Raw genomic sequence first — 27735 nt, 5'->3', positions numbered from 1 at the left:
ACACACACACACACACACACACACACACACAGTCCCACAGACCCTTAGACAGGTGCCAACTTTTGAGCCGAAAAGTGTGGTGTGGTGTGTTGTGGTGGGGTGTGTGCATGGGGAGTGACTGTGGGCTGGTGTCGGAGGAATGCGTGACCTCGCCGGCCTCTGCCGCTGTTTGGCTTTGATCGGACATTCCTCTGGAAGTTTCCTCCTCCTGCTGTCACCGAGCCGCAGGGCAGTGATACGGCTCTGTGTGTGTTATTATATGATGATGGGAAATAAAGAGAACCAGTGGTTTTTTTGTTGGTTTTTTTTTTTTTTGTTGTTGTTGTTTTTTTTTTTTTACAAGCAAACAAAAGGGGAGGAAACAGTGCTGGGTACAAATATTGAAACACAGAGCCACAAAGCAGGTTCTGGTGATTATTGGTATATTACTGGTATTAGTAGTTGGTGGTAGCAGTTAATAGTTGTTAAAGTACTGTCCTGAATCCAATATCCTGGAGAGGACACAATGACATAATCCGTGCAGTATGTTGAAAGGTCCTATATTTTACACTTTTCTGTATTATCTTTGAAGTTTTAATATCCATAAGGAGATATATTCGTGGTTTTAAGAACCAAAAACAATCCTAAAAAAACAATGTAGTTTTACATCTCCTCTCTCAGGCTTCTCCCTGGAGCTCTAGTAGCAACAGGTCGATCAGCCAATCAGAAGAGAGGAGGCTCTGAGCTCTTCCTCGTTTACGTTTCACAGTATTAATATAGAACCTAGACCTGCTTTATAATTGGAAAAGAAGATCCTGAAGTTTCCAAAGATACCAAACAAGTCAGGATAAAATGTAGAGATGCAGGTGATATCTTGAATATTTCCATTTGATGTTGAGATGCAGCCATAAATGTCACGGGACTTTGAATTATAGCTGGAGCCATTAATCGATCCAATCTGCGACTGTTTTGTGTCTGAAAGTTATTTTTCTGTCTTGCTAAACAAATTCCAACTTCTGATTCCAACTCGTCAATAATGAGGATTTGCTATTTTTCCTGTTTTTCTCTCCACTCTCTCTTTTGTTACTTTACTGAATAGATTTGAGTTTTCGACTGTTGGTCAGACAAACCAACAAAATCTAGGGCGTTAGGAAATTGTGACGGGCATTTTTCACTGTTTCCTGACACCCAACAGTTAAGTGATTTATTAAGAAAGTAATTGGAAGAATAATAATAAATAATAATTGCAGCCCTAGTTTGAATATTTCATTCATAACTTCAGTGAACAAGCTGATACAGAATATATATGTGATGCAGTTAGTCACTGTAGAAATTTGAATATTTAGGGGTTAAGAAACAGTTTTGACAAATGTAGGGAAGAGTGTGTGTCCGGGTTTTAAAAAAGGACTTTGTCGTTTTGAGGCTTGTGATGAAGAGAGTCTAAAAAGAGAGAAAAGAGAGATTTAACTTATTGTGTGTTTGTATTTCCTTTAAAAAAAAAAAAAAAAAAAAAGGAGAGCAAAATAATCACCTGGTGTGTTGATATTTTGGGAAAATGTATTTGTAATAAACAGGCGACAAATCTGTGACACGTTTCAGGATGTCAGAAGTCTTCAACGGGAGATTGTACATGTTGTAAAGACGAGTTTTTTTTCGGGAGAAAGTAACTGCTTTTTACGGGTGGTTTAAAAAAAGGCAGGGAAAGTTGTTGCGGCTTTGTAAGACGCTTTGATTGAGGAAAGTGTGTGTGTGTGTGTGTGTGTGTGTGTGTGTGTGTGTGGGAGAGTGGAACGAGCAGCGCAGGGGATTGTTCTTGATGAGCTAAGGAAAAAGCATGCTGTGGGTGTGTTCAGGAGTCTCGAGCAAAGGACAGGAAGTGTTGTGGCTGTGCAGGGAGAAAGTGTGTGTTGTGGGTTTGTGAAAAAGCTTGTTGTGGGTGTAGAGAGTCTTAAATAAGGAGGCTGTGTGTGTGTGTGTGTGTGTGTGTGTGTGTTGTAGTGGCAAGGAGAAAGAAAGACTTGTTTGAAGTTTGAAGAAGTTTTTTTATTTTTTTTTATAGATTTTAGAACAATGTGTGTGTTTGTGTTGTGGGTTTAGATGAAGTTTGATCGTGTGTTACATGGGGGAAGGAGAGGCAGCATCTTGTTAGGATAAAGAAAAAGACGTTGGCGAGTGTCCAGAGGCAAAGAGTGTTGATAGTGTGAGAAGTTTTAAGTGAGGAGTGTTTGTCATGGGGGGGCAAAAAAAAAAAGAGCCTTGCTTTGGTGTTGGAAAGCAGTCAGGAGGAGAGACTTGGTGATTGGCTGAGGAGGAAGAGGGAGTGTTTCAGAGCAGTAAGGAGTCTCAAGGACGTCTTGTAAAGGAGTGGACAAAGAGGCAGAGTAACCCGGAGTCTGGATTGGCCGCAGTGAGAGCGAGTGTCTTGTGTGTTTAAGATCTTGAGGAAGCAGAGGAGAGAAACCCGAGTGTGCAGAAAAGGAGGGAGTTCTGGTAGGAAGAGAGGTGAACGGGAGGACAGGAAGGGAAGAGGGTGTCAGGCGAGTCAGAGAGCAGAGACTGGAAAAGATAAAAGTCGGATAAAACGGAGGAAGGAGGGGAGGAAAAAGGAGGTGAGAAAGAAGCCAAAGAGTTTCTCTGTGAGTGAAAACTGTGGCAAGAGAAGAGCTGACGAGGGAGAAAGAGAAGGAAGGGAGGACAAGAAAACAAAGCAGCCCGAGGAGGGGAGGGTGAGAAGATTTAAAGAAATCTTTTGTGGAAAAAAGTTGACAGCGTTAATGAGAGGGAGAGTTAGTTAACAAGTGTCTAACAAGTCTCTGCTGCCAGCCACACGAAACCAAAGACTCACACACAGAGACCAAAATACCCATTGAGAGGGAGCTTAGTGACAGGAGCTGGTGTTTTTGTGTGTGTGCTGCTCCTCCTCCTCCTCCTCCTCCTCCTCCTCCTCCTCCTCTTCTTCTTCTTCTTCTACATGCTGTTGTTGGCCTTAACTGGCGGCGGGTCACTGGGGCGCCACTACATCGCCATGTTCGAGGCCACGCAGAACGTCACGCTCAAGCCTACGGAGTCCTGGAGGGAAGCGTTGCTGGACACCCGCGTCATGGACCTCTTCTTCACCGTGAGTATCCCATCCATCACTTGTGTGTTTATCTTTCTCAGGGTGTTTTACCGCCCTGAAAAAGTTTTTTAAAATGTCTCGGATCACTTGCTTTGCAGCTTTTAAAACTCTTAAAACCTATTTAAGTGTTCAGTTTTGAAGTTGAGAGTTCTTGTTGTTGTGTTTCTGGGCCCGTGCGGATTTTTTAATTTTTTGCCTTGATGAAATTGCTCCTCCGTTTCATTTTACACGGCACAATGAAAAAGGAAAAGCTTTAAACTATCTTGACAAAACCTGCAGATGCCATGCTCTCTGATACTTTATATTTCCCTTTGTCACCTAATCTGCAGCGGTCTGTCTGTATCTCCTTCTGTTTTCCATCCATCCACATCTTCCTGTCAGGGAGGTCGCCGGAGTTTTTTCATGTGTCCTGCTTTACCCTTTCTTCTTCTTCGGTTTCTTTCCTGACGTCTAGATGGTGGTTTATTTATGATAAACAAAGAGAGACAGTTTGCCTTTTCATGTTGGGCAAAGAAATCCCACTTGACCCCGTCTTTTTGGCACATGTAAAGTTTTTACTACTTTTTGTGGGTTCCTTAAATGCACCATTAAGTAGATTTATGGGTGCTTTGCAGTGGGGTCGTGTTATTGTGTTACTGACCAGAGGACCGCCCGGTGAAGTAAATGTGTATTTTTGTGCAGTGACTTGTGTGTTTAAAGAGGCGGCCCACGCTGGCTGAGCAAACGGTGCGGAGGGGAAGTGTGGAACAAACCGGTCAGCTCTTCTTCCACTCAGCATCCATCCAAACCCTCTGGCTGCCCAATCGCCAGATAGTGATCCACTACTTTGCCCTTTTAGCTTCCTGTTTTCCATATACTGCTGCGCTACCTGTCACTTACCTGTTGAATCTACAGCTGCACTTGTTGTTTTGGCTCATGTTCACTATCTAATACTGTTTCACTTCACCTTATCACCTTATCACCTTATCAGTCAACTATTTATCACTGTTTTACTAACTGATATTTCCAAATACTGCAGCTTCCTTAAAGATACTGATCCATTACAATAACCTTTTACCCGTCTATTGCAAAAATATTGTCATACTACTCCCACCAGCTCCCTGTCTTTATGCAGAAACTCCAGCCTCACTCTGCCAACTGCGTGCATGTTGCCAAATACTGGTCCGCTCACATAGCCGTTTGGGCCCAGACACACACCAACAGTCCCACAGCATTAGGTGATGTTGAGAGGTGTCTGACCGGCTGTTCGACCTGCTGAAGTTGTGATTTGTGCAGTTTCCACATGTTTTTTTGCCTTTTGTCGTTTCATAAGCAAAACACAAATCACTGTCTGGATGTATATTCCCAGCGTGTGACGAGATTGTTTAATCAGACGGATAAAAACGGAGACTACATGCTATTTAATTTCTTCTAACGCAGGTGCAGACCGTAGTACGTACATGTTAGCGGTCAGCTCAGTCGGCCATAGTGTTATGGTGTGTTCAAGTGCAGTTTTTTCACAGGAGATGTGAGGCGACCCATCAGTTTGTGTTTTCTGGTACTGTTTGTTTGAAGTTGTCCCGGTGAGTCAGGGCTCTAACCTGCCCGCGACTAAACTCTGCTGCAGCTTAATCACATGTTCATGCTGCTGCCTCTTCACGCTTCTTGAGGCCGAACATAGCATAGTTCTTTAGATAGAAAATTACTCTTAATTTACAGTCCATATAAACACTTTCTGTCAGTGTTGTAGAATGACTGCTTCTTATAACACCGGTGCTGCCTGCGGAGCCAAAGTTTTTCAGTTAACAGAGGCAGAAACTTTCAGCCTGGAGTTGTGTTTGTTATCAGACATTAGACATTTTTATCAGGAAGTGGTGGTAAATAATGGGGTTCCAGTTTTCCTGTTAAGTCTGTTTAGTACTTTTATTTTAAAAGATGCTCAATGGAAACTCTGGTTTTCGTTTCTGTTTGCTTTTGTTAAAGAACTTTGGAAAATTTGTTTCAGTGAAGTATTTGCTCTGTAATACACCTCGGTGCATCTTTTCTGTTTGGATTATACAGCTTTTGTTTTCTAAGTGAGCTTAAAAGCAAGACTGGACATTAATTCTTATGTTGTTGTTATTTTCAATCTCGTGAAAAATACAAATGTATTAAATCTTCTGCAAATTTTAGATGTGAACAAAAATGAGATCATTTTATTCAACGTGTGATGTGCATGTTATGACAGATGCACATCCAGTTGCTTTAGGGACAGAAACGCAGCATCTAAATCCTGGAGTTTCTCTGTTGCTGTTTGAAATTGTTATTTGCTTTATGCAACACATCTGGTTTAAAGTGAAAATAAACTAAACAAATCTGCAGCAGAAACAAACAGAACTAATTCCAAATGCGTTTCTTTTTTGATTAATTGTCATTCTGACTCTTTGCATACTTTGCCTTTAGACGTGGGTGTGGGGACTTGGCGTTACACATCTGTAAACAGTAGAGAACTACAGTGAAACAATAATTCTCTTTTGTCGTACAATCTGCAGATGCTTATTTACAGTCGTCCCCCCACCCCACTGTGCCTGATAATCACCCTCCACTGACTGAGTCTAAATGTTCTTGTGCAGCTGAAAAAGTTTGAAGTCTGATTGTCAATTCTCAAAGCAATCGCAAATAACTGTAATTGGCTCTAAGCAGCGAATGTAATCAGAGATTTAATACACAAAGCACACAGGCCTAATCAAGGATTTGATTGGCCGATCGCGGCAGTTTGGCATGGATAAAAATGTTTGTCATTTTTCGGTCGGTTCTCTTTGCTGCTGGAATCTGCAGGATGCGTTTTGTGTTGGTTTCAGTTTTCAGGCCTCCAGTCTCATCTCTCGCTCCGGTATTTCTAGTAGCTCAACTGTTTGTTATTGTAAGGCTGCTGTGGCACTGTCAGCTGTCTGTGTGTGTGTGTGTGTGTGTGTGTGTGTGTGTGTGTGTGTTTATTGTGTGTGCATGTTTGTTACAGCATCCTCCTGGTTGTGTTGTGTGCATTTTTTGTTTGTGTTGGCACATATCTGTCTCTGTGGGGCTGCGTCAGTTTGAGCTTGTGTAGTGTATACTTGTATGTACGCTCTGCATGGGGATATGTGTGTGTTTTCATGTAGTGTGTGTGTCTTTATCTGTGTGTGTGTGTGTGTGTGTGTATTTATTCAATTTAATGGGGTCCTCTGCTGTCTCAGCTGCTGCGTCTCCTCAGCTGTGAGGGGTAACAGGCTGGCCAGGGTATGTATGTGTGTTGAGGGGTGCTCAGAGACACGTGCCACCAGGGTCACAGTCCACAGCAGACCAGTGGCAGGATTAGAGCCCGGCCCCAGGATTAGGGGCCCCTGTTAACAACCGCAGTAACCCACCCATCAAACACACACATAGCCCTGTTGAGGGGCCCTGGGGAGTCTCCCTCCCCCTGTGGGTGGGTGTCTGTCAGTCTCCCATTAACTGGCTCCATTGCTCCCTCGCCGATCAGTGTTGTGTGCAAACAGGAGGCTGCTGTCAGTTTCAGCAGCTGCGGGGGGGGGAGGGGCGGGGGGGCGGGGGGGTGGGTTGACTGGTGATGAGAGACGTCTCATCCCACCTAATAATTCATTTTTATTAGAACTTGGGTCTTATTTTTATAGTTTTATCCGTCACTCCTGTCAGGAACACAGCTGCATGTTGTAGTTGTGTGGGCAGATCACATATTTTGAAAGGAAATAAATACAAACCCTGCAGCAAACAGACATTAAAAATGAGCCTGTCTTCAATGTGCATGCACTGTTAGTGTTTCTTTCATGATCTTAAAAAAATAGAAAAAAATAAACAGTAATTGTGGCATGTGCAAAAGTTTGGGCACAGGAGTGGAAATATTCTGCTCTGTGGGTTTGTGGCAGCCAGTGGCTCAGGACACATTACACAGACAGAGAGAAGAATGGATTCCACTAAATATCAGTAAAGTCTGGATGCAGATTCTGTCCTGCAGTCAGTCAAGAAAGTGAAAGTGAAAAGAGGCTGGCTTCTTACAACAGGACCGTGATCCAAAGCAAACATCAAAATCCAACACGAACGACTTCAAGAAACAGAAACTGAAGCTTTTGGAACGGCCGTCACAGACCTCTGAACTGAACATCACTGAAACATCTGTGGGCAGATCTAAAAATATCTTGTAGTGATCTGAAGAAAGAGTGGGTGAAAATTCATAAATAAGGAACAGTGAGATTCTTAGTTGGTTACAAAACAGTGTTTACAAGCTGCAAAGTTTGTCAAATGCCACAATTACAGTTTTATTTCCTCCTTTTGTTTTTTTCACCAGCCTCATATATATATATATCCTTCTTTTAACATAAAAAATCAACAAAATATGTAATCTGCTCAGGGCTGGCCATAACTGAAGTTACATGGTGAGATGTGGGAACACAGCAGCATCACTAATAAGCGGTCAGACAAGGAAAGAAACACAAGCTGTCATATGATTGGACACAGTTTTAACATCATGGTTAAACTTTTAACCTTAAACTAACATTATTAACATAATGTGATAAAAGTTTTAGCTTGTTTACAACCTGTCTGACAGTTAGTGTTTCTTTCTTCTTCTTTTTTTTTTAATGATTATTTCTTGGATATTTTATGCCCTGTAGGTGAAACTGAGAGAGAGAGAGATGACAGGAAGTGATGGGGGACAGGCAAGGAATGATCAGGATCAGTCCCTTAAACCTTAAGCCCAACAGGAAGGATGCTGTTGTAGTGATGTTGCCATGTTCCTAGATCTCAGCACTTACAATGGGGAATACAGTATCATAGCTGACAGTGAATGGAAGTGAAGTAATGGCCAGAAATATGAACATAAAACCCAAGTTGTAATAAACTGCAGTTTTCCTGTAATTAGCAGGATCACCGAGAACCCGCTGAGTTGGGGCGTGAGAGGAAGTGGTTGATTTTACAATAGCTTGTAAGAACCAATAGTCAGTTGTCCTGTAACCACACAGATGTTAGGTTTTTAATGTCAGACATGATTGACATCACAGGGAGGGAGGTCAGTCTGCAGGTTCGTTGACAATAATCGCAATGAGCGTATGAACCAGTGAGAAAACACGGCGGCTGTCGGTCCCGGCCAGGCCTGAGGTTGCGATCATCCTTCGGACAGGACGAGCGCATATTTTGTAAAACAGCTCAATAATTATTCGTGTGTGTAGCAGCCATTTTGCTGCTGAAGAGATGCTCAAGTGTCCGGTGGGATTCAAACCCTCAGGGTGTCATCTCTTTTCCACTTCAGCTGTTGACAGCTCCACAGCTCTGAGATTCAGCGATGGGGTGATTGGAGATGGATGGAGCGATGAGGCGAAGGACGAGAGAGAGGAAGGAAATAAAAGGCAAAAAAAAAAAAAAAAAACTGCTGGGAGACTGAGTGGATTGGAAGAGAAAGCAAGGAGAAAATAAAACAAGGGATGCAGAAATCGAGCAGGGTATGTAATTTTACTGGGGGAGACAACGAAAAAATGTGTGTGAGAGAAAGACAATTTAGAGAGAGAGCGAGAGAGAGAGAGAGAGAGCGAGGGAGAGAAACATGGCTGCAATTTCCAGGAGAGTGACAGAGCTTGGAGGATAAATGGGCCATGGCAGATTGAAAAGGAAGAAGACTCTGTTGATTGTTGGCCTCCTTCAAAATAAACCCACTCCATTTTTGTCGATTTAACACCTTGTGATCGCAGTGCACACCTCCATTACAACCCCCGCCCTCTACCCCCCCCTGAAAAACAGAAGAAGAAGAAGAAGAAAATGAAAGTGCACACACAAACCGAGGCATCTGTAATTTTTGGCCTCAGCTGTGTGTTTGTTTGTCTGCGTTTCTCTGGGTTTTTAATTTCAGTTTGGCTCCGAGTGTTTAGAGAGCTGCATCAAATTGTGATCGAGTGTGTTGCCCACATGTAAACACAAACCGTACTGTCAGATGCATGTTGTTTATTTCATCACATCAAGTGGACATGTACACATACACATACACACTACACTGGGCTTGTGTTATACACTTATTCACACAATCTGTACATAACGGAAATACACACCACACACACACACACACACACACACACACACACATACACACACACACACACACACACACAGACATGTTTGTACTACTATACTTAAAGAGACCTTCATTGACATCAGAGCTGCTATGATTAGACAATTAATTGATCAGTTGATCAACTAAATGTCATTTTTCAAGCAGAAAAAGACACAAACCAGATAATTGCAGGATGTGAACCATGGAAATTGTTTATTTTCTAGTTTTACATTATTATGAATTGAATATAATTGGGTTTAATTGGGTTTCTGATGTTTTATCGACCGGGCAGTGAATCAAGAAAATTGGCAGATTAATCGATAACAAATATAATCGTTAGTCGCAGCGCTTAATGTCATAATACATTACCTAACCTTACTCCACATGCTATGCCTAAAGCTTAATGTGTAGTTGTGGATGAAGGGGTTAAGCTGTATCTCCAGAGTCTGCACCATGGTAGCTACGCCATAGCTGACCTGCCCCTTGAAGTTACTGCATGTCCTGGCTATGGCGGCAAGTTTCCGATGTTTGTGGAGGTTGATGAAAATGAACACAACATAAAACAAGATGAAGAAATGCTCCATTAACTGCTCATCTTTAGTTCAGTCATTCCAAGGACATCACAAACCTTCTGCCCAACGTGTGACCCCCGTTCTCTACGGCAGTGAAATTTGACATCATCAATACGGCAACTGCAATAATCAGTAATGAAACAAGGTGGCCCTTCCCACCATCACTAATAAATTACTAATAAAGTAATAAATACAAAGTAAATGATAAAAAAACCTTCGCCACAGTTCATGTGGTGAATATAATAAAAGCACGATGCGACTTGATCATGTGCGATACATTGGTTTTGTTGCTGCGGCGGTGTCACCAGTGGATGAAATCTGACGCTGAGCCATTAATCCAAAACATATGTTGTACATATCTACATTTGGATTCCTGTATCAACCCACTGCATCAAGTATAAATCCAGTTTAACAGCAACTCTAACCTAAACAACCACGTCAAACTGTCCTTCGAAGATTGATCCTCTCTACGGAGGCAAAACATGAAAATAGATGGTTGTTGAAAATGACCAACACGTCTTCGCAGTATTGACGCATGTTACCTAAACACTTCTTTTATCATCTTTTATCATTTTTCTTTTCATTTTCTTTATGAGTAGTTAGTCTATTGCTATGTTACGATGTGTGTATTGCTGTTGTGATGTAACATTGCATACGTTGGGATAGAAGCCCGTCGCTAGTCCTCACAAAGATAGAAGTACAAGAGCACACACGCTAAAGCGTTTCGTGTTTACCAAGTAAACACAATCAGTGTGGAGTGCAGGGACTGATGAGGCTGCAGCAGAGGCCTGCAGGCAGACAGTAACCCAATCTGAGAGGCAGAAAGGCAGAGACGGGGGAGAGAGAGAGAGTGATGGTGGAACAGAGCGAGCGAAAGACAATAAGTTGGAAGCACAGTGTTGATTTGAAAAAACAGAAAGATGAGCCTCTGAGCCCCCCGAGGTAACAGACACCAGGCTTTGTCTCCTTCTATAAATATCATTCCTCATTCTCCCTGCCTTTCTCTGTCTCCCACTCCCCTCCTCTCTCTTTCCATCTCTTCGTCTGGCTCACTCTCATCTCCTCCTTCATCCCCTTTCCTCCACTCTTTCCCTCTCCTCATTGTCTCCCCGCCGTTCTCCTTCATTTTCCCCCTCCTCCTCTTGGCTGGTTCTCTCCCTCATTACCTATTGCCCTTTCTTGTCTCCACGGTTATATTCTTTTTCCTTTTATAGGGCTTGATGTTGAACCCCTGCACTTCTTTCGTATGAAGTAAAATGTGTCTGCAGTAAGGTTCAAGAACGAATTTTACTGAATCTGAATCCAGTATCAGATAAGCTTTTCAAATACTTATCCTGTCGAATCCCTTATCAAATGTATTTAAGTTTCTAAGTAACTGTAGTTATAAATAAACTAATTTGGAGAATCAGCTGATCTGTAATCAGCTTTTTTGATACGTCGGGCGGACATCTCATACACATCTCACACAGCTCATATTTATCATGAACTAATGATTAAAGTTAGATTTTTTCACAAGAGAGGAAACACACAATCCACTCGTGATCATAGAGTAGGGTAGCAGAGAAGAGTTTCTTCCTCCAACAGTCTTTAGCTGTGTGCACACACCGATTTGAAGAGAGCACTACAATGTTTTAGAAAAGTAAGAAACTGTAAGAAAAAACAATTGCTGAGGCTCTGGGAAATAAATGAGGAGGTTGTTTTTGCATTTTATAGAATAAACAATTCGTTCATTAATTGCGAAAAGAATCAGCAGATTAATCATTAATGGAAGCAATTATTACTTGCATCTCCACACTGAACATTTGCCCAAGTTCATCTTCACGTGTTGTTGTTTATATCATGAGTTTACCAATTTAGAAAAATTTAATTTAGGATGCGTTTTTTGTGTTTATACAAAAAAAAAATGTAATTTCAGAATACTTTTTGTATTGAATGGAAACATTTTTTTTATAGCTAAACATGTTTATATTCCTCAAACATTTAATATATGTATATGATCAGTTAATATCGGCTAACTCTGTAAGTGTGAGAGGCAAGAATATCAAAAAATGTCCAAAAACACGCAGCCCTACTCCGTTTTTATTTCCACATTCTCATACTACCAGTCTACTGGTAGTATGAAGAGAAATCCACTGCCAAAGAAAACGTAGTGAGAATCGAATTAGCAACTGTGACAATGGCGTGAAGAAGAGTGACTAATGCTTCACTGATACCAAACCCATTGATTAATCAGTGTGCAAAATCTACTGCCATCTGATCTGCATTCCCAAAATGTTTCATATTGTTGTATCTTGTTCTCTCTCTTTCCATCCATCCCACTCCCCACATACTGACACACACACACACACACACACACACACACACACACACACACACACATCCGTTATGTATCTCTAACTATAGTCAGACTCAAGGCGACTGACATTACTGGCATCGCATGGATCATTCGCTGGTGCAGCTGCTTTTTCAGAGCTCGCGCTGTTCAGTCCTTTGGCCTTGCGCTGCCTCTCCCACCCCTCCCTCTCTCCCTCTCTCTCTCTCTTTTTCTCTCGCTCGCTCACTCACTCGTTGCCCCCCCCACTCCCACCCTCTTCCTCCCCTGTCCTCTCGCTGAGCTCTTCCAGAGGATGACTTCACGCTCTGGAAGAGGGCAGCAGCAGCAGCAAAGAATATGGTAGCTACGCTACGTTAGCATCTAAGATCTCTTCCCAGCAGTGTGGCTCACAACCAGCCAGGCTCCCCAGCTGGAGAGCAGAGAGAGAAAAGAGGAGGAGGCTGCGAGAAAGAATTTGGGGGGAGGAAGTGAGAAGATTTGAGAGGAGGAGGAGGAAGAAGCGACAGGGAGAGGGAGGTTGAAAGTTTGATTGCTTCAGCGATGGGGCTGTGCGCTGGCATAGTGTGTGGGGCTGGTGAAGAAGCACTCACTCTGGATTTAAGAGGATGACAGTTCAAGGGACGGGAGAAGAAGAAGAAAGAGGAAAAGAGCTTGAACTGGCTGAGAAGACAGAGAGCCAGCTCACAGGAGGAAGGCAGTTGAGCTCCAGACGTCCACATAGTATCGTCAGTGGATACACATGTTGCTGAAAGGCTGTGATGACTCGCAGCGCTATTACTGCTGCTACCTTGCTGTGTGTGTGTGTGTGTGTGTCTGTCTGTCTGTGTGCACAATTGGAACCAACAATGCCTCTTCTCTTGTTGGAGTGTGACAGCTCAGCACGGACAAAACCCAAAATCCCACAACTGAGCAGCAGCTCTTGACTGAGATGAGACTGAGTCGACCAGATCTTGTCCAAAAGGAGCCAGATCTTTGCTCTCCGGGTTCGATTGAGTCGGTCTGTGGGCTCTCAGGAGCTCAGTGATTGTTTTGTTTGAGACCAGGGTCACAGTGTCTGAAGACAGACGTGTTGAAAATCATTTCGCCATTTTGCTACGCCTCAGCTTGCTGGGGAGTGGGTTACACCAGTGAGTATTAATCCTGCTGGGTATCAGCTGATGTGTGTTTTGAATGTGATGACAGGAGGAGGAGGAGGAGGAAGGTTCACCTTCTCAGTCTTGGCCTACAACTTGTCTGTTTCAAAGAAAGACTAATTGCAGTGCAGGTTGACTTACGTTGTCATTGACACAAAAAAAAAAAGTATCACCAAAGCATCAGGGCGAAATCAAAATGTGTAGATTAAATTTCCTTCTCACGCTATATTTAGAGGATGTGAATTGAATCAGTGTTTCTCCTCTAAGAAATGTAATGTGAACACGAGACAAATCCCTGCTCATCTCAGGTTATCTGCACACCTTGAAAAGTCTTAAAAAGCATTGAATGCAGATCCTTCAAATGAAGACCTTAGGAGTTCTTCAAAATTTCCTTCTTGCCATAGACGGTAACGTTATGTGTAAGTGTATATTGTATGTTTGTATGTGGTTGTGGTCAGAGGTTGTAGGTATAGGAGTGGAGTTTCGGTCAACATCGTCAGCAAACACTTTCACTATTATTTTGTAATTATTGTTATATAGTTGGGAATTATTGACCGAGTCAGAGTCTGCTCTTCTGTCACTCTTCGACTGGTATGACATATAACTGTATTAACCTACATGCTGTGTAGCTTTAATAAGGTAAATTGAATGTGCTGTTTTTTAGCAGTTGTTAGAAGCAAAGAGCACAGGTTGGTCATTCACGATAAAGAAGATTTCTACAGTTGATCACTAAGAGTACGCTGAGACTTAAATGATTAAGGTTAATTTCTAAGATCTGCACAGCTGTTGTTATGCTCAGTGTTACATACAGTAAAGGAAGATTTTAGTTTTTTGATTGATTGTCTTTTTTTTTTCTTTTTTTCTTTTTTTTTTTAAAGGTAATTTGAGTTTAATTTGCCAGTCTTAAGCGTGTGCATGTTACAGACTTAACGATCTCTACGACGAACTGCTTGAACTTGTCAACGAGGTTTTACAGTAATTTTGTTGTTTTTGGTGAATCTGCAGCTGAACTTTAAACAAATCGACACTGATTAATTTGTCCAAAGTTTAGACATAAACACAAAATTAAATTCCTAAAAGTGAATTCAAATTCAGAATCAATAATTCACATGTTAAAAACACAAAATATAAATTGATAAAAAACAAGGATTTTGACGTTTGAAAAATGCTACAAGAAGCCGAGCTTAAGATATTTCCGTACGCAGCAAACACACACAGGGAAGCGCAGGAGACCAGTTTAAATGACGTTCCTGTCAAGTGAGCTCAAGTGTCGTTGCTGAATAGGTTGTTGCTTTGTTGGTATTCCTGACCTCTGACCTCCCTGTGGAGCCATCATAGATGCTTTTGTTAGACCACACACGGCAAAGACGTAACTATTTATAAAAAGATAAAATAAGATAAAAACATCGCTCGATGATTGTGCTTATTCTTCTGTAATTTCCTTTCAGCTGGTGTTAGCATCATTTTAACATGAGCATTTAAAGGAGTTTAAAGCTGCTGCTGTTGTCTTCTATGTCAGTCTCTCTGGGTGGGAATCTCAGCGAGATGCCTTGCAGCCGTGCAGGTACTCAGCCGTGGAAGGTTTCAGACGCTCACTTGAAGCACATTACTGGCTCGCTGTAGCTTTTCCTCCTTATTAAAGAGAAATAGGGCGGGTTGAAGAAAGCTCAGATTTTTTCTTTTCTTTTTCTTTTTCTTTTTCTTTTTCTTTTTCTTTTTCTTTTTCTTTTTCTTTTTCTTTTTCCATCCTTGTTGTCTCTCTTCATGTAGCAGGTGGGCAAGAAGACAAAACTGAAACGATCCGTGCTTTTTCAGTCAGTTGTTGAGAGTGACATAGTGCAGGGGTTTTCCACATATATTCATTCGTCTGTTCTTTTTCCCAGTGCGCTTTTTTTCCAGCTATGTTCAGATATCCAAGTACTTCGGCTTTTACTCGATTAGATTCCCTCTTTCATACTTTGTAAACACAAAACTAAAGAACACAAAATGAAACGCTTGAAACTTCTTCACCTCTCCTCTTCAGGTACACAGGAAGATTCGGGAGGACTCGGACATGGCCCAGGACTCCCTGCAGTGCCTGGCCCAGCTGGCCTCCATGCACGGGCCCATCTTTCCTGACGAGAGCGCCCAGGTGTCCTACCTGGCTCACCTGGTGGAGGGTCTGCTGAGCATGATCAACGGGTAGGTGTCACCAACGTACAGTCTGCCACTATTAGCACGGTGTTCATATTAGCAACAGTGTTAATAGTTCGATAGCATTTTATCAAATCTGAATCTGGTTCCTAAACTGAATCTGAAACCTTTTGAATCACTTTTAAAGTCGTGTGTTTGTTTGATGGGGAATGAAGACTGTTAGTTAAAATAATACAGTTTTTATTTCACTCAACAAAACAAATTTCAACTGTTTCGTGTAACAAAAAATACTAATTACGACCAATTACCAGACAGGTATGACACTGACATTAATAGAAGCTACAGTGATTAACTGTTACACCTAAACCATTGAGACTTTAATTTGCTGAGAGGTTGCGGGGATTTCACCACACACCACAGTCTCTGCTCCGTGACATTCATTAACCCGGTTGTCACTTCTTTTTTTTGGAAGAAGAAGAAGAAACAACCAAATTAAGGAAACAAAAGCTTAAAGCAGGAGCCTGTTTGATTTAAAATGTAAATCCCCTCAATAGAACATATTCCATTTTTGTTCCAGTTGATACCTTCCAGCCATTTCCACCACACTGACAGGTGAGGCTTAAGAAACAACAGATGGGACTAATTCAAACCTGCCAATTGAAAGTGGCTCCCACAGGGAAACAGGGGCCATTATACACCCACTGTGCTACACTAAATTAGCTTTGCTTTTGCTGTGCTGGGATTTATTGAAAAATATATTTTTTTAAATCATTTGAATGAAAATGGGTCTTTTAATGAGGTGTACTATTGAGGTTAATGCTTAAATCTAAAGGAATCGTACAGGAGTTGTAGATGTAGATTTGTTAAAAAATTGTCTTAAATCTTTGAGGCAGCTCAGATGTGGATTGTGTGATAAACGTTGCAACTGTTTTGTACATTTAATCTAAATGTAATGCTTTTCTTAAACCTCGGCTGTCCATCTCAGCTACATGAACTGCAGTAGCATCCAAAAACACAGGATCAGTGAGCACAGCTGATTTTACATTATCCTTGGCTACAGTCTCAGTAGGTTTTATCTTCCTCCGGTATCTCAAGGATTTCATGTTTCTTAAATTCCAAAACTCAACAAGTGATGGAGGCCAACAAGTGTGACTCACACTGTGCCATTTCTACTTTATTTACGGGAAGTAATTGCTTGTTGAGTCTGTTTTGTTTTTTTTTATGGTCTCTGATTCTAGCATCTGCACACTCTATGGGAAACTGTCCGGGGAGGGAAGAGTTTGTCTTCCAGTTCAGTAACAAATGGAGTTAACCAGGAACTTATGTTTCCCAGGGGCCTCTAAAACCAGATTTATGTGAAAGTGGATCAAATCATGCATTTATTTTTCTCACAGAGACATTGTTTATAACCAGAGAGGGGGAAAAAATAAACACGAGCAGCCATTCAAACGCTGGTAAATACTGAGCGTGGTTCTGTTTTAAGTGTTATCAGTTCTACCATCGTTTAGTAGCTCTCCTCTCATCTAATATACAGCTGCCTGACCCTGAAGATGAAACTGATGTGGACTGTTTCCAGTTCCAACTGGAAGCTCTGCAGAATTTAATGAATCTGAATCCAATTGAAACCCATTCAGAATAACTCAAGTTTAAAACTATATTTCTCTTCAAATAACTTATCATTTAGTGGCGTGGAAGCCATCTGGTATCGTTAGCAATGTTGCAAAACAATCAGCATGACTCAGTTTGAGTCATAATTGACTTTTTTTGCATCAATGTGATGATTTGCTGTAGTAGCCGTTCTCATCTGCTTCCTTAATCATGATTTTCCAGAATATTTACTATGTGGTGATACATATTGATATGACATTAAAGTTAAATATAATTTACATATACCATGAATCCATGCTGTAAACTGTTAAGTATTATGATAAAACGGTTTATATATAGAGCATATTTTAAAAACAAAATGTACAGCAAAGGACTCTTACTGAGAAGCTAAGAACATAAATAGATGATTCAAATTAAAAGATAGAAAATGGTACGCACAAATATAAGAAGCTGAAGTAGGAAATTAAACTTTATTTTTATAGCATCTTTCTACATGAGACGTCAGAGTCCTTCACAGTAAAAGACGAAAACAAAACTTAAAATACAGACACATAAAAACACAATACAAAAGGCACAAATAATGCAAAATTTGCGAAATTGTATATTATTATTGTACATTACAATTATGATGTAATTTAAATAATTTTAAATAATGAAAAAGTAAACCACACAATATTTTTTTCCCAGATATTCTGATAAAGGGAGAAAAAAAAAACTGATAAACAAATATCACAAGATTATAGGTTGAAACCTGGACATCAGAGTTTTCTGTGTGATCAGCCTCAGTCCAAGATTTGAGGCTCTGATCGAAATGTATTTTTAACTGGTGATATTGTGAAAGTGGCTGGTGAATTTTGGCCCGCGTACAAAAAGAAAAAGTTAGCTCATGCCCTCGTTTCAGCATTACTGCGTCTTCATTACTCATAAAGCAACAGATGCATCAAAATGCCAATAGGGTTTCCACTAGAATAAATTGCGTGTACTCCAGTGTTCAGCTCAATTTATTTTGCTGAAAATCCCTTTACTAAGCAGGACTGAACCTGGGTGTTCTGAGCAAAGGAAATAAAGGGTTTTCATCCCTAAAGCTCAGCTCAAAGCCAATTTTCCTTCGTATTTTTTTCAGCCTTTTCCTACCGTAGCTGTTCCCTGTCACATTGTACAGAGGTGACATTTTGGACTTATGAGTCTAGAGTCTGTAATCAGCTTTGTAACCAAAGTGACTTTTATCTTTAGATAAAATAAGACCACATTTAACAAATAGGAAACCCTGAGGCTCTAAATATGATCCATTGTATTTGTTAACCAGATTCTTCTAAGCTACGCTCAAGGGCGTTCATAACTGACATGGTTGTACTGGCACTGTGTTTGAACTGGTGTGGGCAGATGTGTGGCATTAAAGAAGCCATACGGCGGCCTCCTCAGTCTGTGATTCATGTGTTGCCTTCTTGTTAGCAGGGGTCATGTGAAGAAATAGAGCTTGTGATCTCGTTCTGAGAAACATTACGAGTTGTGTTAGCCTGTGGCGGGTCTCACAGGCAGGCGGGCTGTTTGGAGGCTATTGATTGTTTCTGTGTGGTGCAGGGAATCAGAGTGTGTTTTGGGCTTCAGGAAGATGCATTAGAAGAGATTACTGCTCTGTTTTTAGCAGCAGGATGAGGCAGCAGTTACCTAGAGGTTAAGAAAAGGGCTGAATTTTAGGCTGTAAGAGATGACAGATTGAGTCCTATACCTGCTTAGAAAACATGAAAAGGGAAAAGTAGAACAAAGCATTTTTCCACAGTTGTTCTGTTGTTTTTTCCCCTCCTGTATAGTATACTATATTATTCATTTAGTCTATAAAATGTCTAAAAGGTGTCTTCAAGTATCTTGTTTGGTTCAAACCAAGCATCCAAAACCCAGTGATGCTCAGTTTATTATGATATAGAACTTAAAGAAAGTAGACCCAGACATTGAAGTAGCTGTAACCAGACAAGAGTTTTTGCTATGAAAAACAAGATGAAGATAAATCGATTATCAATGAATTGTTTCTACAGTTGTTTCTGTTGCCTCTTCAGAAGACTATGTGACTTCAACCTAAAAGCCTGCTGAGAAAACAAGGGTGAATTTAACCTTACACAGGCGTCATACAGCACCAGTCATTGTTTAGTTCTTCCCCTCAAATGTTTTGGGTCGGTTCATCTCTTCATGGAGTGATTTTAATGCAGATTTTATTAGAACTTGACTCAGCCTATACTTGATGTGATGAGATCATCTTCCCATTACGGTGATCTCATGTTTTATCTTCTCGGTTTTGACCTGTGACTCTGTCTGACCTTTAAGACTCTGCTAGCATAGCTCTTCATAAACATGGTGTCAACTCTTTACTGCAGTCATTTCAAACTCTCCAATAACATTACATGCATCTTTATAATACCCAGGCTGATTCAACCTTGGATTTTGACCTTGCATGTTTTTTTTAATTAGTCCCTTTTTTTATTAATTCAATTTGAGCTGAAAACTGTAGAAATTAAATCTTTTCAATAAGCCTAATTTATTTCTTCTTTTTTGATGATTCCAAATTGGACCTTTCTGAATAGTCACTTATATTAAAGTGGAAGTAAGCACATTTTCCCTAAGAAAATATGCCCCATTCATACTAAATAGAAAAGCTGTCAAATGCAAGAGCACTAAATGAAATGCTGTCATCCACAGCTAAAGGAGCTAATGCTGAAATATAATTTAGCCATTAAAACTGATCGATAAAATTATTTTTGACACATTAAACAGTTTTTATAAGTGCATAATTCTCAAGGCTCTTGACTTACAAATGCTCCTGAATCTGACGACGACGAGAAATATTCCGTATTTACTCTGAGCAGATCAACAGTTATGTGGAGCTTTATTATGAGTTTCAGCTGGACACAGTTGGCAACGAGGTGGTGAACAAAGCGGAGCATTTAGCAGCTAAAGAGCCAGATATAAGCTAAAAGACCAAAATTAGGATTAAAGAAAGTAAATATTAGACTTATATTCGCCAGGTGGACACGAACATGATTTCAAATCGATGACAATGTTGCTGCGTAACTGTAAAATGTGTAAAAAAGCAACTGTTATCAACTCAAAATGTGAGGATGTCACTTAAAATGTCACTTGTCCCCCTTCAGGTTTAACATATAAAACCACATTTCTTCAAATGTTAAATGTCAAAACAAACCACGCAGGCACGCAGCTCGCCACCGCCGTTAGACATTAATATTTGGCTGAATGTAGGTGGTGACGTCGGGTGAGCAACGGAAATCCAACGTCTTCCAAATGTCTCGTGACATAAAATTCATTCGAGTCGTGTGCAAAACTAAACGTCTTTTCAAACGTCACAATGTCAGTTATTTTAACGTCTGTCCAGCGTTGGATTCCAACGACTTTCTGACGTTACATTGACTTTCCGGTGCGTGTTAGGAAGGGAGCTGTATTTGTAAGTAGTCTGCCTGAATCAAATAAAGCTAGCACAGTTAGCTGACTGTGCTAGTTTAGATCCTAAGATTTAGATCAGCAGCGGATGGATCAAAGAATAAATAAAAACAAATCTGACCAGACATTTAATATTAAACATTAAAGTTACCAATACTTGATGCTACAGACACATTTGAGTTTTGATACTTGTACTGTTGTCAATGTCTAAGCACTATTATAGCTGTTGAAAAACATGCGTTAGTTGAGGTTTCTATCAGAAATGTTGGTGTTTATGGGAACTGTGTGTGTGAATGTGAGAGACTGAGATGATTTTTCTAGGGCCAATAAGTACAGTAGAAGTATTTCATGTTCATTTGTGGGCGTGTCTGTAGTCAGCGTGGTTCTGATCTGAATTAAGGGGCCAGACTCTCATGTATAAATAACTGAGACACACATACACATTTCAATGTGCACACCAGCTCACTGTTGGACCACGTGAGTCAGTGAGTAGGGGTCTCCCCCCTCTCTCTCTTTCCCTCTCTCGTCTCTCACGTGCTCTCACTCACTCCCTCTCTCTTCCCTCCTCTCCTGCTCTGTCTGTAATCACCTATTCTTGGAGCTTTTTTCCAATTGCCTCATCGGAAAACCATGCGGAGAGGGATGGCCGATCTACAGTGATTGAACAGTTCTGCTCGCAATTTAACTCCATCTGATAGGGGTTAGCTAGGCCTCACACACAATGTTCCTCTCTAACTCGGACTGACTGGAGAGGTGTGTCAGTTCAAATATACAAATTCAGGATTAAGACTTTTCCTACTTAGGTGCAGCAAAGACGAGAAAAGAAAAAAATATACAAAACTTCAGAGGTGATTTTTCTTTTCGTGCAGGGGTTAAAAGACAATTTAACTAAGCAGGAATGTAGAAAATGTACTGAAGCAGATGCTGAGACTGTTGAGCAGGTTTACAGTATATGCATTGTATAAGAACTAAAGCATGTTTGGTTTAGCTTCCGGCTGAATGGAGAGGCTGATAATTCAGCATCCTGATGCTGTCAGTGGAGTCTTAGCTTATCAAAGATGTATCAGTATCAGTGTATATGTCAGCTCATTACAACAAGTAAACAAGAAACTGTCGCACAGACATGCCAAAGATATGTCTGAGGTCATTTAGAAACCATGTCTTTAGTGTCCTGCTGGATACATACAAAACAGTCAGCTCAGTATCATATTTTTTTAACTCTCAAATACCAGTATCACTAACTGCAAACTAGACTGCAGAATTAAGAATAAAATTACAATTCTTCTTCAATTTCTAATGCTGTTGCCCACGTGAAGGTCTTTTGTCGTTAACAGCGTGATGGGTGTGGTCACATGAGATATTTGTGTGGTCTCGGTGAGCAATTTTCTGGTAACTTTTGTGGCCTTGATAGCTTAATTGCAGGATAATGTATTTTGTGGTGAGGTGGTGTGGAGTATAGAGACACATTGTATGTAAGTATGTTGGGAATTGGAAAATTCCACACATTTCTGGATAAATTCCAGGCCTTTTCCAGCCGTGTGGTGTCCTTGATTCCATCAGTCACACATTGAATTTTGACATTTGTTTTTGGTTCTGCCCGCTCAGTGTTATCATGTGGTGTAACACAGTCCAAACATTTGTCGATGCATCTTTTCCGATAAATTCAGAGCGCTGACATGTTTCAGATACAGAGGAATTTGTTCAGAAAGAGATTTCACAGAGAACTTAATGGAAGTCTGGGTTAATACGATTCTGCGGGCAGCTATACGTTTGAATCTTCATCGTTACTCTTATGGCGTGTTAAAATAAGAAATGTTACAAGCTGAAGTGTGACACTTGAAACATTTATAGCCACGATACTGACAAGACTCTGTGGATGACCGTGGTGGTCAGTGGGTAATTCGGACTAAAATAAACCAACAACTATTGGATGAATTGCCATTAAATCTTGTATAGACATTCATGGGCTCCAGAGAAAAAGGAGTACTGACTTTGCTGATCACCTGATTTATTTATTTTTCCCTCTCTCTCTCTGTCGGTCTGTCGCTACCATGAGGTCAAAATTTCAATTTGTATTGGTTTTATGATCAAATAAAATTCTTAGTCTTGTCAAACAATATTTGACACCTGATAAAATGCGGTGATAACTTTGAGCCTTGACTTGTTTAAGAACACGGCTGCCTTACTCCTTCCTGTGATCCTTCAGTTTTCTCTTCACATTGATTGTACAGGCACCGTGGTTAGATTTGTCCAGATGGTGTAGAAGTCAGATTAAAAGCCACTTTCATATCTATTTTTAAAATTCATCAAACGTGAAGAAAACATGATTTTTCTTTTCAGCGTGTCCAGATCTGTCACTTCATGCTTCATGGTATGATCTTATGATAAAACAAGAAACGTAATTACAGCCATTCTCTCTTCCACCTCTTACTCTGTGTGCTGCACTATGAGGCAGAAATACCATAGAAATAACCTCAGATGCAGCTGTGGAAAACTGTTCAGGGGTCAAGTTGCCCACGGGTTTTGGTTAAGGATCAATTTTCATGCCTGTTTCCAAACCTCAGTCACCAGCGGGTAAACTGGAAAGTGACCCCAGTTTAGCCTCTGCCTCACCCTAGAGAGTGGAAACTGTCCTTCCTCAGGCCAAACCACGGGTTTGGAGGATTAAAATTGGAAAAGAGGAAGTATGAACTTTCTTAGCTTTCTCTGTCAAGAGAAGGAAGTTGTTTTTTTGGGGGGGGTTTAACCACTGATGGCAGAGGATTACTAGAATTCACATCATCACTGTTTTATTAACACAGTAGATATTGTAATGTGTTTTCCTTTGGCTGCTGTTTTTTTCTTTAATCGTTCATTGATTTAAAACGGAGTCTACTGTATAAAGTATTTGGAGCTCTGTTCATTAACACCAGGATAAAGAATCTTTCAGATCTTTTCTTTTGATCGCATTTTATTATTTGTATTCCCAGGATTGAGATCGAGGACTCGGAGGCAGTTGGCATCTCCAATATCATCTCCAATCTGATCACCATGTTCCCTCGGAGTACTTTAACAGCGCTGCCCAGCGATCTCTTCACCTCCTTCATCAACTGCCTCACTTTGCTCACCTGCTCGTTCGGACGCAGTGCCGCCCTGGAGGAGGTGGTGAGTGGTTCATGGCTCAGATCGTATTCATTGCATCCAGTCACATCATGTGTCACATTTAGGTACAAACCAAGGTGTGTTGGAATTGAAGTTTGTGTAACCAGATCACAAGCTCTGAGACACTGTGCTCTTGAAATACTGTCATATGTGGAGGATGTCATATTTGCAGCTGCATTTTTAACACTGCAGCAACTTAACTATCCTCACTTTCTGATCACAAGTAAAATTAGATTTTCTAAATCGGTGCTTTCCAACCTTTTTGGCTCTTAAATCGAAGCAAAGTTGACTTGAGGCCGATTGCAAAAGTCTACAGGCTGTGTCCAGTTTAACCAGAGTGTTTTTTATTTGTTTTATTCACCACAAAGTTTTTACACTCCACAAAGTCTTAAACACAGGTTTGCCAGATCATGAACTGTGAATAAAAAATCCTGCACAGTCGATCACTTTATTTACAACATTTGGATCCTCAGACCTAAACTGTCGTAAAGTGAGTGCAAGTTATTCCTGCAGCTTCTGGCTTGATTATAGATGCTGAAGATGTTGACTTGCTGTTCATTTATAACGTAGTTATATCAAATAAGAGGAGGTGATCCACTGTGATCCAGGTGTACTCACCATGTGGTACATGTAGAATCCATGTCCCACGTCACATTATAGGCCAGAGTTCAACATTTGGTTTGGGGCAGTGACCAGTGCTTATCAATGTGAACTTTTCTGGTTTTGAAATGTCGAACATGTATTAACATGTAACATGTAAGTTATAGGTTTTGGTTTTTGGTGATCAAATCAGAGCTACAACAATCAGTCAGTTAATTCATCAGTCAATCATCAGAAAACTGGTTCCAAATTCTCAAATGTGATGGTTTGATGCTTTTCTTTTTTTAAATGATAGTAAATCGAATATCTCTGGAGTTTAGTGCTGTTGTTCAGATTAAAGACTACGTCTGAAAACATCACTGAAATTAAAATCATCTTAAAATCGTAATTTTTCACCATTTTATCGACATGACAATTAAGAAAATAATCAATAAAGAAAATAATTGTTAATTTCAACCCTAGCTCAATCGACCCCCACCGTCTGGGTGAACTTGGCTAGTTAGTGATGACAACACCAAAGATGTGAATAGTAATAATGAAAATCGTTGGCAGTGTTTTGCTAACACCCACGTGCTCTCTTCCCTCAGCTGGATAAGGACGACATGGTTTACATGGAGGCCTACGACAAGCTGCTGGAGTCCTGGCTCACGCTCGTCCAGGACGAGGAGCACTTTCCTCGTGGCTGCTTCGTGCAGCCGGCGATCCAGGTCTTCAACTCGTATATCCAGTGTCACTTAGCTGCTCCTGACGGCACACGCAACCTGGTGAGGCTCTGCCTTTTACCTGCTTTTACAGCTGTGTTTCACTGCATTTAAATGATGAACAGAGAAGTCGGTTTCAAAGAGTTGGAGGAGAGGATGAAGATCCTCAGGTTAACTTACTTTCTCTTTCTCTTTCTCTCTTTGTAATTCATCGCTCACCTCAGTCAGTGAATGGCATATCGTCTCACGATGAGGACGAGATCAATGAGCTGCAGGAAGACGACCGGGAGCTGTTCTCAGATCAGCTGTCGAGCATCGGCATGCTGGGACGTGTGGCAGCAGACCACTGTATCCCCCTGCTCACAAGGTAAATGTATAACAACTTACCAGGTGCTTCATTTACTTTATTGCTGTGATGAATTAATTTATTAAGTTAATCTCAGTATGTTTGAGCTTGTAATAAGATCTGTTCAACGTGTCCAACACTGTGGATTTGGTGTGACCTCGGCCGCTGGACTCGTTGTTATCCGTGTTGACTTCTGTCTTTCGACCTCGTCCCGCAGTCTGCTGGAGGACCGGGTGACACGGCTGCACGGCCAGCTCCAGAGGACGCAGCAGCATCTCATGGCTTCATCTGACCCTGGATCAATGGACCGCAAAGTCCTGGACGACCTCTATGAGGACATCCACTGGCTCATACTGGTCTCAGGTCAGCAGCAGGACAGAACTTTGTTTGTTTGTGTCTTCTTTGACATTGGGGTTGTCGGATCTAGCAACCAGTCTCTTGGATTGACACAAGGAGAGTTGGGACTCACTCAGCACAAATGTCATTCATTTTGGAGGAAGACATAATTGTTTCCTCGCTGATGTTTCCTTTGCATTTTAATGTTTTTGATTACACTCCCTGCACTCTGTGTTCTGTCAGGCTTGTTTTCTTTATTAGCAGCTGTTAAAAATGTGATGCAGGCAAGCAGCAAGCCTGTTGAAGTAAAGTGCTAAGTATGGTATATTTTAGATTTATAAATTAAAACTACTGATTTTAGTATATACACACAAACAGAAGAAACTACTTAGTGGCAGTAATGATAATTTACAAAATAATGAAAACTTATAATTAGGAACTGAAGGGGGGAAAAAAGCAATATAGTGTAATTATAAATTCTATTCCAAAAAAATCCTATTTACATTTACACTATTTAAACTGGACTTGCATTTAAGTATTCGGGTTAAGGGTTTAAGTTCCATGAAGGCTTCACATGGTTTGAAAACAAATGTAGGAACAGTACTAAAGGTAGTTAATGAAAAGCCGTATGACGTTCTAAGATACTAGAATACGGCTGTTTTATTATGTTTGTAAATGACTCTTTCAGTGCAGCATATTACACTTAACGAACTTTATTTGTGAACAGAACAGAAGAACTGAACTCCACCCGCTTCTGTGGGTTTGAGTTATTGAAATATTGTGTGAATCAGCATCATTAAGGCAGCGCTGTGGATTCCTCACCATTAATTTACCATTTGATCTGGGTGGGCAGCTCAGCTAAAAGGAGACGCTGTTAAAGCTGAAATCTATATATATATTTTTAATGTTCAGGGTATATGGTGGAATACAATAAAACACTAAAACTAAATAATTGTGTGTTTGAAATGTTAAGTTGTTGAGTAACATTTGTTCATGCTGACAATGATGCTTTTCATATTTTATTCTGATATACAACTTGATACTAGAGCTTCAGCTAACAGCTTTTCTTCTGATCAACAGTTCAAATCCCTATTGAATTTATTATCATACAAGACTAAAGAAGCAGCAATATTTAAAAATAAGAAGGTGGAAACAGAAAATGTGGTGTAATTTCATGTATAACATGTCGTTTATATTCGTGTGCGCTCTCTGCAGGGTATCTATTAGCAGACGACCCTCAGGGTGAAACTCCGTTGATCCCCTCGGAGGTGATGGAGTTCTCAATCAAACACTCGACGGAGGTGGACATCAACACGACGCTGCAGATCCTGGGCTCACCGGGGGAGAAGGCCTCGTCCATACCGGGCTGCAACCGCACAGACTCCGTCATCAGGTGAGATGAAAGTCACACTGAATACTGGTTCTGTTGTGTCTGAGGTTGATTTAATGTTTTGTGTTATTATGGTCAGAGCTTTTATGACTTGGGACATTTTTTTTTCAGATGCTGCTGCAGATATTTAGTGTCTTATAGAAACACAAAACTTCTAAAGTTTGAAACTGAACTGAGGATAAAGCTTTTATTCTTTAACCTTTCTGCTATTCAAAGACGTATGACCATGGGCTCAAATTGTATTGGTGGAGGAACCATGAAGTTTATTTTGCATTGTTCAAAAAAAGCGTTTTATATGTGCTGTGTTTCTTCATTATTTTTGTTACTATAATTTGCTTTTCTGGCTGTTAGATGATTTAGATGATTGAGGTTGCCAAGGATTCAAGAGCTTTCAAGTAACTTGTTTATCCATTGTAGGGTTTTAAGGCTTTGTTGCGTAAAGTTTGAGACCTGACTCTTACTGACGTGTGGCATAGAGGACTGGAAGACTGACAGCTCCAATCTTCAAACTAGCTAAGAAAATCTGTATAGCACAGTTGAAAAAAGGAATTTGAGCCTCATTCTCTCAAACAACAGCAGATACTTCCCCAGTATCAACATGAGACTGTGGTTGAAGTGTGAAGGTCTCATGTTTGAATTTGTGTAACAGAAGAAATGTTAACTGTGCTGCGCAGGAAACTTCACAATGCTGTTGAATCAACACCCAGGCAAACTGAAGGCAGATAGCTTGTTGCATTGGATGTGATGGCACGTCTTCGTGTCCAGCAGTCCTTGTGTTGTTGTGACAGTTCGTCTCACTTAACTGGACAGATCCCCATAAAACTCGCCCAGAATAGACTTTCTCACT

The 27735-nt window shown here is 40.7% G+C and overlaps 1 protein-coding gene across 1 annotated transcript in view; it reads left to right on the top strand.

The window, feature by feature from the left end:
- The window catches only part of xpo4 (exportin 4), a 62140-nt gene that overhangs the window by 22290 nt on the left and 12115 nt on the right, over positions 1–27735 (top strand). The window contains exons 7-13 of the mRNA XM_022741337.1: positions 2985–3097; positions 15210–15367; positions 23344–23518; positions 24703–24879; positions 25041–25183; positions 25380–25525; positions 26714–26891. Of these exons, the coding sequence (XP_022597058.1) occupies positions 2985–3097; positions 15210–15367; positions 23344–23518; positions 24703–24879; positions 25041–25183; positions 25380–25525; positions 26714–26891 (1090 nt within the window). The remainder of the gene's footprint in view (positions 1–2984; positions 3098–15209; positions 15368–23343; positions 23519–24702; positions 24880–25040; positions 25184–25379; positions 25526–26713; positions 26892–27735) is intronic.

This window comes from Seriola dumerili, unplaced genomic scaffold, assembly GCF_002260705.1.
Source record: "Seriola dumerili isolate Sdu_G_001 unplaced genomic scaffold, Sdu_1.0 BDQW01000052.1, whole genome shotgun sequence".
In the NCBI taxonomy this organism is placed as follows: domain Eukaryota; kingdom Metazoa; phylum Chordata; class Actinopteri; order Carangiformes; family Carangidae; genus Seriola; species Seriola dumerili.
Note: the sequence above shows the minus strand (reverse complement) of the source record. Positions and strands in the feature narration are given on the sequence as shown.